The following is a 15317-nucleotide window of genomic DNA, read 5'->3' as shown; positions in this document are numbered from 1 at the left end:
TCCCTAGAAGCATGACGTGTACCCACTATGGTAACGTACCATATAGTAATTCCATCACACCCTCCATAAAATATAATGTGGCCCCCTGCCCATTTTCCAGCCCTTTGTGCGGAGATACTTGCCCCAACCAGGTGTAAGACGCATTAATGAACATAATATCTGTAAGTGGAGTGGTGCTTCATCTTAGGACTAGGAGTTTAGTGATCCATGAATTTTGCAGCATTAGCTTTGTGGGTGTAGAGTACAACCAGGGGCTGATGAGACCTGTATAATGGCCACAATTCAGTTGTATTAAATAAAAGCTGTGCAGTACGGGCTGGGGTTGGATGTAGACAGACGCTGTTTGTGCGCTAGGACCAGGGCCGCCATCAGGAATTTCAGGGCCCCCTACAGCTAAATTTTTTGGGCCCCCCTACCGTGGCACCGCCTGTTAACGGTACTCCGTCCAGCACTATATCATGGTACCCAGGGCGGCCATCAGGGGGGGTATTAGGGGTACTGATGTGAGAGGCCCGGCCAAACCTAATTGAAAGGGGGGCCCGGCAAACTGCCGCGACTTGCCTTTGGTAGAAAAAAAACAGGCCCCTGCAATGGGGCCCGTTTTTTTCACCAAAAGAATGTCGTGAGCTGCGGGCCCCCCTTTCAATTAGGTTTGGCCGGGCCTCTCACATCAGTACCCATAATACCCCCCCTGATGGCGGCCCTGGGTAGCATGGGGGTCGTCATGGGGCCGTCAAACACCGCTGCCCGTGCGACCGATCGCGCGCACCCGCAAACTCCTGCGCATGGGCACCCGCGACCGCCTGGAACCGCGCACCGAATTTTGAGGCAGATATTGACCTGCCCACACTATCTTGCCGCGTTTTTTGCCCGCTGCGATTGAGGACAGCAGACAAAAAACGCAGCGAAAAATGCATTTTCTGCCTCCCATTGATTTCGATGGGAGGTCAGAGGCAGAACCGCGGCAAGAAAGGACGTGCTGCTTTTTCTTTTTTCCGCGACTGGCTCCCATTGATTTCAGATTAAATCAATGGGAGGCGGTTTTGGAAGTTTTTTGGTGCTGATTCTGACGCAGTGTCCGAGTCAATATCAAGGCCCAAAAAGTCTGTGAACTGGGCCTTATTGTTAGGGCTTATTCAGACGAACGTGTAATACGTCCGTGCAACGCGCGTGATTTTCACACGGACCTATGTTACTCTATGGGGCCGTGCAGACTGTCCGTGATTTTCACGCAGCGTGTGTCCGCTGCGTAAAACTCACGACATGTCCTATATTTGTGCATTGTTCGCGCATCACGCACCCATTGAAGTCAATGGGTGCGTGAAAGTCACGCCCAGCACTTCCGCAACCGTATAAACTATGAATGAAAACAGAAAAGCACCACGTGCTACAAACATACAAACAGAGTGTCATAATGATGGCGTGAAAATCACGCAGCCGCGCATCATACGCTGCTGCCACACGGAGCTGTTATGGACCTTTTGCATGCGCAAAACGCCATGTTTTTGCGCGCGCAAATAGCACGCGCTCGTGTGAATCCGGCCTTAGGGTAGGAACACACTAGGCATGAACACTGCGGATTTTATGCAACACATTTTATTGTGGATAATCCGCAGCGTATTACAGTCGCAGCAGAGTGGATGAGATATGAACAAATCTCATCCACACGCTGCAAAAATAATGGACCTGCCGTGTGGCTTTTGGCTTTTTAAGCCGCAGCATGTCAATGTATTCTGTGGGATCGCTGCTCCTCTGTTGTGGAAATGCTGCGGTTCTGCCGCAAAAATCACACATGAGAATAAAAAGGCACTTTTTTAAATTTATAAAAAAGTTTAGACTTGCCCCGGCCGTAGTCCTGGTGACGCGATCCTCTAGTCTTAGCGCAGCTCGGCCTCCTGTCATGACTTTTCATCCCATGTGACCGCTGCAGCGGTCACATGGTCTACAGCGTCATCCCAGGAGGCGGGGCTACGTTCAGAAGAGAGAGATGCGTCACCAGGACTACGGCCGGGGGAAGTCTAAACTTTTTTTTCCCTGCAGGATTCCCGCAGCGGACACGCCTCACGAAACCTGCACCACTACTTGGTGCGGTTTTGCTGGCGGAATTCCCTGCGGCTACCGGGGCGGATAAGCTGTGTAGTTTTACTCAGCATATCCGCCTAGTGTGTCCCTTATGATGTCGCTCCTGGAGCTGCTGCCGGTCTCTAAATAGGCAGTTGGTCCAGTAGAATTTGGAATTATTTTTTTTTGTGAACCAGCTTAAAAAAATACAAAACTTTTGTGTTAGGGCCTGTTCACATCACCGTTCGCTTCCGCTCCGGGGTTCCATCTGAGGTTTCCGTCGGGTGAACCCCGCAACGGAAAGTGAAAGTGACAGCACAGCTTCCGTCACAATTAGCGCAGTCGACTGCACTATTGATTCCGTCCGAAAACCAGCCGGAATGGTGACGAACGGAAACCATTAGCGATGTTTCCGTCACCATTGAGATCAATGGTGACTGAAACGGAAGCTGTGCTATCACTTTCACTTTCCGTTGCGGTGTTCACCCGACAGAAACCTCAGATGGAACCCCGGAGCGGAAGCGAACGGTGATGTGAACAGGCCCTAACACAAAAGTTTTGTATTTTTTTAAGCTGGTTCACAAAAAAAAATAATTCCAAATTTTACTGGACCAACTGCCTATTTAGAGACCGGCAGCAGCTCCAGGAGCTGCGCTAAGAATAGAAGATCGCGTCACCAGGACTACGGCCGGGGTAAGTATAAACTTTTTTATCAATTTAAAAAAGTGCCTTTTTTTTTTCTCTTTTGTGATTTTTGCGGCAGAACCGCAGCATTTCCGCACCAGACGAGTGGCGATTCTGCAGCATAAATTGACATGCTGCGGCCTAAAAAGCCACACTGCAGGTCAATTTTTTTTGCAGCGTGTGGATGAGATTTGTTCAAATCTCATCCACTCGGCTGTGACTGTGATACACTGTGGATTTTCCACAATAAAATGTGTTGCATAAAATCCGCAGTGTTCATGCCTAGTGTGTTCCTACCCTAAGGCCGGATTTACACGAGCGTGTGATTTTTGCGTGCGCAAAAAACGTGGCGTTTTGCGCATGCAAAAGGTCCATAACAGCTCCGTGTGTCAGCAGCGTATGATGCGTGGCTGCGTGATTTTCGCGCAGCCGCCATCATTATGACACTCTGTTTGGATGTTTGTAGCACGTGGTGCTTTTCTGTTTTCATTCATAGTTTATACGGCTGCGGAAGTGCTTCCATGTGCTGGGCGTGACTTTCACGCACCCATTGACTTCAATGGGTGCGTGATGCGCGAACAATGCACAAATATCGGACATGTCGTGAGTTTTACGCAGCGGACACATGGACACACGCTGCGTGAAAATCACTGACAGTCTGCACGGCCCCATAGACTAACATAGGTCCGTGCGAGGCGCGTGAAAATCACACACGTTGCACGGACGTATTACACGTTCGTCTGAATAAGCCCTAACAATAAGGCCCAGTTCACAGAGTTTTTGGACCTTGATATTGACTCGGACACTGCGTCAGAATCAGCACCAAAAAACTTCCAAAACCGCCTCCCATTGATTTAATCTGAAATCAATGGGAGCCAGTCGCGGAAAAAAGAAAAAGCAGCACGTCCTTTCTTGCCGCGGTTCTGCCTCTGACCTGCCATCGAAATCAATGGGAGGCAGAAAATGCATTTTTCGCTGCCTTTTTTGTCTGCTGTCCTCAATCGCCGCGGGCAAAAAACGCAGCAAAAAACGCGGCAAGATAGTGTGGGCAGGTCAAAATCTGCCTCAAAATTCTTTAAGGAATTTTGAGGCAGATTTTTTTGCCCTGCAAAAATACTCTGTGTGAACAGGGCCATACATAAACAGCACTTTCAGACACTTTACTCACTGTGTCAGAAGAGCTGCTCCCACTCCAGTCCTCGTCAGGCGATGTCTTCGGTCCAGATGTCGTCCTTCACCTCCAGGCTCCAGAAAATTGCGAGGATCGAAGAACTCCTGCCGTCGCGCAAGAACTGGACTCCTCCCCCTCTCCTTACGCAGCTACGCTCTGGAGGAGGAGAAGAAGGAGGAGGCGGAGGCGGAGTCGGACGAGGAGGCGCTGGACGAGGAGGCCGAGGAGGAGGACGAGGAGGCGGAGGAGGAGGACGAGGAGTCGGAGGCGGGCCAGCAGGTAATTAGACTGTGCGCCGCTGTTCTTCCCAGTTGATTGGTCGCTGTACTTTTGGTGTGTGCGCACCGCATCCCTCTCGGCGGCGGGCACGAGCGGGTTGCTTTCCAGCCTTCCCCAGGTCGTTCGCGCGTGAGCGCGCGTTTGCGGTAACGAGTGCGCCGGCGCGCGCTTGCGGTCGTTCACGCGCGCGGTCGCGCGCGGTGTTTCGCGGCAGTGTTAGATGAGAGGGGGGCCCGCAGCTCACAGCGGTGTTTGATGAGAGGGGGGCCCGCAGCTCACGACATTGCTTTGGTGAAAAGAACAGGCCCCATTGCAGGGGCCTGTTTTTTTCTAACAAAGGCAAGTCGCGGCAGTTGCCGGGCCCCCCTTTCAATTAAGTTTGGCCGGGCCCCCTACAGTAGTACCCCTAATACCCCCCTGATGGCGGCCCTGGCTAGGACTGAACCACTTGTGATGTGTTTACTCCTATGAATCAAAACGAACGTGCTACATCCCCGCAGGATATCAGATTGCGGCACAAACATGGGACGCACGAGCCCAACCCTTACATCCTCTGGTCAATGAGTCTCCTATCCTTTACACACGCTTTCCGGGACAGGGAATGTGGACAGTTCGGACCATCGATTCCACATGCATCATAAAAATTCAATGCAAGGCGGGAATAGAATCAACTGTAGCAAAAGATTTGTTGTTTTACCCTAAATGATCTAGTAATGAATCAATATTAGAATGTTTATGTCTATGCTCAGCCTTATATATATATATATGTATCCGGTCTGGTTTTTTTGGTGCAGTCCTCTATGCTGAACTTGCATGACCTCCATATATAGGCCCTGACCTGTTTAACCCTTATGAATTGGTTCCATCAGCCTAGACTTTGGTCGTCCTTATATAATGTTTATAGCCTAAAGTCCTAATTGTAATTAGCTCTTGTCTAATGAAGCTCGCCTGGCGACACCTAGACCGGGCGATAGCGTTTGCATGTTATATTATTTGCTTTTGTTGACCTTATATTCCTAAACTATGGAGGAAATGTAACAACTTTTCTATGCCAATTCTCTGTTAAATACTTGTATTCCCCATTACATAACAATTCTAGAGCATCTTTTCTTATAACTCTGAGTTTTGCCATTCCTCTGTTATTCCTCCTAGAAATGTATGACTATATTGACAACTGGGTATTACCATTCCCCTTGTCAAAGGGGCGAGTCCCTACACAGTCTTGGGGTAAGGCTACACGGAGCGTTCCTGACACGGTCGCGACGTAGCCAACAACCGCGCCGGCACCATGTTCGCGTTATTGCAGGTAAAACTGCCATTTACCTGCAAAATTGTGCGGCCATAAAGGGTGTATTAATTAATGGCCAGTAACAGGAAATTTGACAGCCGCACCGAACATGGTGGGGGCGTGGTTGTTGGCCGCGTTGCGACTGTGTCAGGGCCGTTCCGTGTGGCCTTACCCTTACTCTGTCCGCACTGAGTAGACAGTGTCAGTCTGTGCAGGGACACACCCCCAACTGGCAACACCCAGCTGTCAATTTTTTCAGAAATTTCTAAGAGGAATAACAGAGGAATGGTACAATGTAGAGTTCTAAGAAAAGGGGAATACAATTATTTACTAAAACAGACACGACAGGTCCTTTTTTATGTTTAGGAGCTTATGTTCCCATTTTTCTGGTCTGTCTTACATCTAATATCTCGTCCTCTCTTTTTCAGCGCTGCAAAGACCGTCTAAACTCATTGGCCATCTCTGTCATGAACCAGTGGCCAGGCATTAAGCTGCGAGTGACTGAAGGCTGGGATGAGGACGGTCACCATTCTGATGAATCCTTGCATTACGAGGGGCGAGCGGTGGACATCACCACCTCGGACAGGGACCGCAATAAATACGGGATGCTGGCCCGGCTGGCTGTGGAGGCTGGATTTGACTGGGTGTACTATGAATCTAAAGCGCATATCCACTGCTCTGTGAAGTCAGGTAAGAACATTGCAGTATATATAGTTCTACCCTATAGCATCAGACGTCCTTGACGTCCTTCAATGTGTCCAATGAATGTCTTTTCATGTTATAATGGAAATTGCTGCGCCATTCTATCAACCACAATAACATATGTCCGCATATCACTATTGTTGGAAGTCGTGTACCCACCACACAACTCTCATGGGGCCCTTGCTTAGAGGGGTCCGACACTCAAGTGCTTCCTCCGCTTTCAATTGCCTCGTCATTGCATTTCCCTCCAGCCATCACTAGGGGGAGTTTTGTGAAAAGACAGTTAGCTCCCCCTAGTGGTGGTTGCATGCAGTCAGAATTTTATCATGTAACCCACAGGTGTCATGGCCAGCATTTGAGTGCTTATTTAACAGAACTTATGGCCAGCACATGTTAGTGTCAACCCTTGCAAGACTCCAAACGACCACTCCAGGGGTCTCACCAACTTTCTTTCTTATAAGGGATGGAAAGAGAAGAGGCCATCACGGGCCCTACTATCCCAGAAATTGAGAATTGTGTCAAAATTCCCCCCAGATAATAGGGCATGGAGAAATGAGGACAACCACTATAAACAGGATTTGTGGTACCAATAGGCCATGTTTAAATTTCTAACTGAATATGGGGAATAGAGAGAACGGGGCCTGGTGGGTTTTCTTGTTTACATTTTTTTCCTCCAACTGTCCTATTGGGTTATTATAAGTTAGTAGAGGGGGTGCCATGCTCAGGATCCTCATCTTTTAGCCAAGGCAGAGTGCGGACTCGGCACATCCGTACATTACACAGACAACCCACTGATTTTAATGAGAACTATGTAATGCTTCATTTCTCCTGTGGTGGCGCTGCAGGAAAATTAAACACTTGCCATTTTGTCCAACGATTACAGATGATCTTGGGGATCCTAGAAGTGGTATCTACTTATCAACAAGCAGTCGGTCTAACATGGACAGCCCCTTTAATGCTACTTTTCCCTGTAGAACATGAGTCCACCTATATTGAATGCCGAGTTTTTTGTAGCTGTATATTTCAATATGGACGGACTTATTGGGTTCTATATGGAGAATGTCTGATAATCTTTGACGAGTTACTGCAGCAAATATTTCATGTAATCCACAGCAAATCAAGTCCGATCACTCCCTGGATCCTTTCCCGATACTGTACCAGCTGTCAGATTACGTTGTTTATCTGTTATTGATCCAGGTTAAAGCATGTCCTCCTTTCCTTAGAATAGAAGATCAATGATCAATCAATACTGCACTTTTCTTTGGCTGACTAGTAAATTAAACATGCTCTAATTGGAAATGCGCTAAAAATAAAAGATACCAGAGGGAGTAACCTATAAAAATCAAAAGTTCTCTGGAGCCGCATACAACTGCAAGGAAAATAGCTCTGCGAGATGAGAGAAGTTTATTGGTTGGAAGATTTATATGGGGTACAAAACAAGATGGGGGATGGTTATACCATGTAGGGAATGATGTATACAATTATTTGAAGCAATGACAGGGTTAAATAAAGGTTTTATGGGTCAAATTCTGAAGATCCTTCCCTAGATTGGTTGACAAACAACAATATTTATATATTATGTGAGCGGTTGTAAATTGACCCCGGTGGTCATTAGTGGTACTGCAGTTTTTATGCTGTTTGCAATTTTGGATCTGTATGGACAATGTATGTGTGAATTCAAAGCAGTTCATTGGTTAATATATATACATAATTCAAAGGCTGGGTTTACACGTAGCGCAAATACTGCGGATGTTCTGCAAAGGATTTAGTTGCGGAAAATGCGCAGCTTAACATAGTAGCCGTAAAGTGGATGAGATTTGAACTGAATGAAATCTCAACCACGCGCTGCGTAAATGATAAGCGGAAAAAACACTCAGAAATTGACCTGCAGTGCATTTTTTTTAATCCGCAGCATGTCATTTGTATTTGCGTAAACGCTGCTTATTTGTTGCGGGTTTTCCCCATTGAATTCAGTGGGGAGGTAAAACCCGCAACAAATTGCAGATGTTGCGATTTTTGCAGCGAAAAAGCTGCGTTTCCGCCGCAATAAAATTAAAAAAATCGTATACTTACCCAGAATTCTGTGCTTTTTCATTCAGGCCAGCCTCCTGCCATGACTTTTCATCCCATGGGACCTCTGCAGCCAATCACAAGCTGCAGCGGTCACATTGGATGAAATGGACATTCCAGCCGAAAAACTGCACCACAATTTGGTGCAGTTTTTCAGCCAGAATTCCCTGCGACCGCCAGGGCGGATGTACCTTTACGCAGCGTATCCGCCCTGTGTGAACTTACCCAAACAAAGAATTTTAAAGGCTAAGGAAGGATAATTCTTAACTATAAGATGTGTCCTGGGATATGGAAAAGTAAAAGTTCATGCAAATCCTGACTCAAATTAGTTCTCAAACTACAATGTTTAATATATGTTCAGCTGTAAAGGCTGTGCCCCGGTGGTCATCAATGGTACTGCAACTTTTTACAATATTTTTACACAATGCATTTCGTATACATATATGTATTTTCCTTCCGTTTATTAACATTTACACGGACACGTGGTTGCAACACAAAAGCCAAGGCGTCATATGACGGTCTTTTTGTTCTCACGACATGCTCTACGTATCATTGCTTTAAATCGTTGCAAGACAAGGATTCCTGCAGAGTCGTTCATACACTGCGTTAAATAAGGAAACCAAAAGAATTTCACTCCTGAAATTCCTAAAGGCAGCAACTTAACCCAGGAGCTCTGTGCAGTTTTCTTGGTAGGAAGCCCTGTTATTACACGTTCTGTCATTACCGTGCCTCACTTGCGGAGTTTTAATGCCCATTTGCCTTGAGATTTCCTTTGTAAAATTAAAAAACAAACATTCCGCTCAAATATTTGCAGTTGAATCTGGCAGAGTTTGTACATAGCTCACTAGACCATTCTAGATGTTTGCATAATGCGCTATATACCCCCTGGGGTTTGACACTGGGCCGTCGTACAGCCAGAGGTGAACATTGGCAAGTTTACCACCGTTGTGTTCTTGGATCACAGTCCACATGTTAAATCTTTATAAATGTGACGATATTTGTATAATACGGTGGAGAAAAGGGGGAAAAGAAAACAATGGAACGAGTAGAATTGATTTTCTGATACTTGGCCAAATGTACAAAAAAAATTCCAAGCCAAATTTTTTAATTCCGGCTGTAAAACTGATGGTTTCTGCAAGATTTAGCCCTAAGGGCTGACAGTCCGGTGTGTGAGTGACATGTGCTATGGTATACACAGGAATGGTGCGTAGAGAATGAAGCGCCCCTGTTCTCGACTTGGGGTGTCCCATTAGTTGTTTTTTTGATGGTGCTCGTCACAGGGGTTCATGGTTGAAGATGGTCCCCTTTGCCTTGGTAAGTATTATTTGTTTCAGTGTCCATATATATTTTTGGTTATGGCCAGCTGACTGTGGGTGGTTTATGGCACTCTCTGTGTTTTCTCAGCAGACCACAACGCAAATGGAAACCCAACGACCTCCAATCAGGACCATGCCTGGAAATCTTCTATTGACAAGAGCCGATCGGAAGAAGCACAAGATCCGCACTCTGTATGGAGAACACAGGGGGCTGCAGAAGACCAGGCAGAAGGGGGCAACGACCCTTGGGACAACCAGCTGAGGTGAGGTTATAGGCCAATGGGTGGTCTTAGAGTTACCACTGGTGCCACAGTGTATAAACCCTTCTTATTCCAAACTAGACTGGGTCAGGTCTCAGACACGGGATCCATAGGTTCACTGGTGACAGCCTACAACTAAGGCCTAATTCACACGAGTGTGTTCGGTCCGTGAAATACGGTCCGGTCTGTATGTCGGCAATATTTCCTGGACCGAACACACTTCAGGGAGCCGGGCTCCTAGCGTCTTAGTTATCTATGATGCTAGGAGTCCCTGCCTCGCTGTGGGATATCTGTCCCGTACTGAAAACAGGATTGCAGTACGGACAGTTTTCCCGCAGCGAGGCAGGGACCCCTGGCATCGTACATAACTATGATGCTAGTAGCGTTCCTCCCTGCACCGTGTTTGGTCCGGGAAATATTGCCAACATGTGGACCGTATATCACGGACCGAACACGGTCGGGTGAATTAGGCCTAACTGTACTGTACGTCACATATGTATCAAGGAGTATTTAAAGGGACACTAAACCTAAAAATAAATGAGAAAAAAATAAGCGCAGAAAGCAAACACTTGTGAGTTAGTCTTCAGGGGCTCCAGCAAGGTCCAATATTACAGAATTTGGTAGTAAAGCCGGGGAATTTCACACCTCGATTTTCCCTATGTTTCAGCTGAATTACTTAAAATGGGTGGGGCTTAATTAAAGGGGTTGGGCTTAGCTTTGTTTGGTTTCAAGTGCAGTCAGATCAACAGGAGGAGGTTCCTACGACTGAACAACCAGAGACAAAGCAGTCTTAACCCCTTCACTTTCCCCAAACATATAACGATCAAAGTCTAATCTGGGGGGGGGGGGGGGTTCTCCAGGAAGAGGTTTTCTTCTTTTTGTTTTTTTACCCTTTGGATTGCAATTTGATACAGATTATAATCAAGAAAGAGGCGGAATTAGATTAGTATTCATTTAAAAGACAGACTGTTTCTAAGTAGCAACTTTTCCAGTAAAACTTATAATAGTCTTTAGGCAGCTAATAAATCAGATAGGTGAATTATTTGCCTATTGTACTTACTGTACAAGGACCTTCCACTAACAAGTAGAAAATATACAAAAGAAATTGGTCCGCTCACCACTCATTTGAAGTAAGGACGCCACATTCCATGTTTGATCGGTGCACGGGCAAGAGAGCTACGTCGGGAGTAGGTAGAAATACAGGGAACTAAGTTAGAGGTCCAGCACACGATATGGTATGAAAAAATACAAAACTGTTTATTTAAGTCAAAATTAAAACAAGAAGTTAAAAATCCCAGGGAGAGAGCGCCTACGCGTTTCAAACTTTTTAGTTCTTAGTCATAGCTATACAATGTATAGTTCTGCAGGCAGTATAGATGCTGCTTCCCTGTCACACTAAAATAAATCTGCATGATGTCACTAAAGAGTTAAACCAGCAGGTAGTGTGAAAAAATAAAAGGTGCAATTCCCCTTTAAATCACTTAAAGGGGAATTGCCTCTTAGTGACAGAAAATATTTAAGGGGTTGTTCTGGGTTAGAAAAATAGGTCTTTCTTCCAAAAATACCACCACACCAGTCCATAGGTTGTGTCTGGTATTGCAGTTCAGTTCCCTTGAAGTGAATGGGGCTGAGCTGCAATACCACACACAACCTATGGACAGATGTGGCACTGTTTTTGGAAGAAAGCAGCCCTATTTTCTAATCCTGGAAATCCCTTTAATAAGAGAAACTCAAAGTCCAAAATGCTACTATGAAATAATGTTATTTTTTTTACTGTTTAGCTACTAAGGGTAACACAACTAAAATAATAACAATAAACATACAATTTTTAACATTGTTTATTGATGTCCGCCAGAATATATATTCAAATGGAAAAGAAAACAAGCCGGAAGTGTTATATAAAAGGTCCTCCAGTGTAATGAAAAAAACAAAAACAACCCCAATGCCTGTATCCCTATGACAATACTTCCGGTCTGTGCATTTGTGTCAAATCAAATCACTATCCACATGAATAACTGCCAGACAAGATGTGGACATTTATGTGGATTTGGATTTCCACAATGCTTTTATGACACTACTGACCTGTCCGGAAGTGTTGTCTTAGGGACACAGTAGCAGAGAATATATAGACTTCAGATACTAAATGGCCTTATCTATAACACTTTAACCTGTGACTCTCCAGTTGTTACAAAACTACAACCGGCATGCTGGGAGTTGTAGTTTTGGAGCAACTAGAGAGTCACAGGCTGGAAATCACTGCCCTGGAGTTTGTGCACTTATTGTGAAATAAATAATCTAGCACAAAGTCCACCTGTCCAGTTCCAAGTCATTGGAAACTTGTGATGTTGCTGAGACTCAAGGTTTCTTGGAAATAGTCATGTGGAGGTGACAGATACACGTATGCCAATGATGAAAATGACAGCACCCAACAACATGGGACGTGCAGACATTAAAGGGGTCACACACTTCCAGGGTGCCAACATAACCAGCTCAGCTATAATGTATGTAACTGCTTAGCACAGGAGGGGATAGGTGAAAGGTTTTCCACCAAGAAGGATGGAAACGGATGAAACTATTATTACTCATGACTCAGAAGGTCTAAGATTTATGGCCCTGGAGAGCATACAAGGTCTAAGCTTCATAGCACTGAAGATCATACAAGGTCTAAGCTTCATAGCACTGGAGATCATACAAGGTCTAAGCTTCATAGAACTGGAGACCATACAAGGTCTAAGATTCATAGCACTGGAGACCATACAAGGTCTAAGCTTCATAGCACTGGAGATCATACAAGGTCTAAGCTTCATAGCACTGGAGACCATACAAGGTCTAAGCTTCATAGCACTGGAGACCATACAAGGTCTAAGCTTCATAGCACTGGAGACCATACAATGTCTAAGCTTCATTTCACTGGAGGCCATACAAGGTCTAAGCTTCATAGCACTGAAGATCATATAAGGTCTAAGATTTATAGCACTGGAGATCATACAAGGTCTAAGCTTCATAGCACTGGAGACCATACAAGGTCTAAGCTTCATAGCACTGGAGGCCATACAAGGTCTAAGCTTCATATCACTGGAGACCATACAAGGTCTAAGCTTCATAGCACTGGAGGCCATACAAGGTATAATATTCATAGCACTGGAGACCATACAAGGTCTAAGATTCATAGAACTGGAGACCATACAAGCTCTAAGCTTCATAGCACTGGAGACCATACAAGGTCTAAGCTTCATAGCACTGGAGACCATACAAGGTCTAAGCTTTATAGCACTGGAGGCCATACAAGGTCTAAGCTTCATAGCACTGGAGACCATACAAGGTCTAAGCTTTATAGCACTGGAGACCTTAGAAGGTCTAAGCTTAATAGCACTGGAGGCCATACAAGGTCTAAGCTTCATAGCACTGGAGACCATACAAGGTCTAAGATTCATAGCGCTGGAGACCATACAAGGTCTAAGCTTCATATCACTGGAGACCATACAAGGTCTAAGCTTCATAGCACTGGAGACCATACAAGGTCTAAGCTTCATAGCACTGGAGACCATACAATGTCTAAGCTTCATTTCACTGGAGGCCATACAAGGTCTAAGCTTCATAGCACTGAAGATCATATAAGGTCTAAGATTTATAGCACTGGAGATCATACAAGGTCTAAGCTTCATAGCACTGGAGACCATACAAGGTCTAAGCTTCATAGCACTGGAGGCCATACAAGGTCTAAGCTTCATATCACTGGAGACCATACAAGGTCTAAGCTTCATAGCACTGGAGATCATACAAGGTCTAAGCTTTATAGCACTGGAGGCCATACAAGGTCTAATATTCATAGCACTGGAGACCATACAAGGTCTAAGATTCATAGAACTGGAGACCATACAAGGTCTAAGCTTCATAGCACTGGAGACCATACAAGGTCTAAGCTTAATAGCACTGGAGGCCATACAAGGTCTAAGCTTCATAGCACTGGAGACCATACAAGGTCTAAACTTCATAGCACTGGAGGCCATACAAGGTCTAAGCTTCATAGAATTCAAGATGCATCTTAAAGGGCATCTCCACCACTATGGAACTTTCTACACCATCATTTGAACTACTCACATCTGTCTTTAGAAGACACTATACCACTATCATTTGTGAGAACATCATTGATCTCTATTGTGATCCTATAAATATAAGGAATACAGTGATGGTAAACCCTTTGACCATATTGATGGCTGGATCTATTTTGAATACATGAACCTTCATTATGGTGGAGCTATCCATTAGGTTATTTAGTATAATGGGCATCATATCTTGACTACCTTGAAGCCAGGACATTGTTGGGTTTCCAGTCCTGGTCTTGAGGGCCTTCATAGAGATGGATATAACTTAGCATTATAGCGCTGGAGACCATACAAGGTCTAAGCTTCATATCACTGGAGACCATACAAGGTCTAAGCTTTATAGCACTGGAGACCATACAAGGTCTAAGCTTCATAGCACTGGAGACTATACAAGGTCTAAACTTCATAGCACTGGAGACCATACAAGGTCTAAGCTTCATATCACTGGAGACCATACAAGGTCTAAGCTTCATAGCACTGGAGACCTTACAAGGTCTAAGCTTCATAGCACTGGAGACCTTACAAGGTCTAAGCTTCATAGCACTGGAGACCATACAAGGTCTAAGCTTAATAGCACTGGAGGCCATACAAGGTCTAAGCTTCATAGCACTGGAGACCATACAAGGTCTAAACGTCATAGCACTGGAGGCCATACAAGGTCTAAGCTTCATAGAATTCAAGATGCATCTTAAAGAGCATCTCCACCACTATGGAACTTTCTACGCCATCATTTGAACTACTCAAATCTGTCTTTAGAAGACACTATACCACTATCATTTGTGAGAACATCATTGATCTCTATTGTGATCCTATGAATATAAGGAATACAGTGATGGTAAACCCTTTGACCATATTGATGGCTGGATCTATTTTGAATACATGAACCTTCATTATGGTGGAGCTATCCATTAGGTTATTTAGTATAATGGGCATCATATCTTGACTACCTTGAAGCCAGGACATTGTTGGGTTTCCAGTCCTGGTCTTGAGGGCCTTCATAGAGATGGATATAACTTAGCATTATAGCGCTGGAGACCATACAAGGTCTAAGCTTCATATCACTGGAGACCATACAAGGTCTAAGCTTTATAGCACTGGAGACCATACAAGGTCTAAGCTTCATAGCACTGGAGACTATACAAGGTCTAAACTTCATAGCACTGGAGACCATACAAGGTCTAAGCTTCATATCACTGGAGACCATACAAGGTCTAAGCTTTATAGCACTGGAGACCTTACAAGGTCTAAGCTTCATAGCACTGGAGACCTTACAAGGTCTAAGCTTCATAGCACTGGAGACCATACAAGGTCTAAGCTTAATAGCACTGGAGGCCATACAAGGTCTAAGCTTCATAGCACTGGAGACCATACAAGGTCTAA

The 15317-nt window shown here is 45.1% G+C and overlaps 1 protein-coding gene across 2 annotated transcripts in view; it reads left to right on the top strand.

The window, feature by feature from the left end:
• IHH (Indian hedgehog signaling molecule) overlaps nucleotides 1-15317 on the top strand; it is a 73595-nt gene that overhangs the window by 43671 nt on the left and 14607 nt on the right. Inside the window, exons 2-3 of one of the 2 annotated variants that reach the window (XM_075829121.1) lie at nucleotides 5912-6173; nucleotides 9663-9834. In XM_075829121.1, the coding sequence (XP_075685236.1) occupies nucleotides 5912-6173; nucleotides 9663-9834 (434 nt within the window). The remainder of the gene's footprint in view (nucleotides 1-5911; nucleotides 6174-9662; nucleotides 9835-15317) is intronic. The other variant, XM_075829120.1, reaches the window with a different exon arrangement.

This window comes from Rhinoderma darwinii, chromosome 6, assembly GCF_050947455.1.
Source record: "Rhinoderma darwinii isolate aRhiDar2 chromosome 6, aRhiDar2.hap1, whole genome shotgun sequence".
Classification (NCBI taxonomy): domain Eukaryota; kingdom Metazoa; phylum Chordata; class Amphibia; order Anura; family Rhinodermatidae; genus Rhinoderma; species Rhinoderma darwinii.
This window is presented reverse-complemented; position numbering and strand designations above follow the sequence as displayed.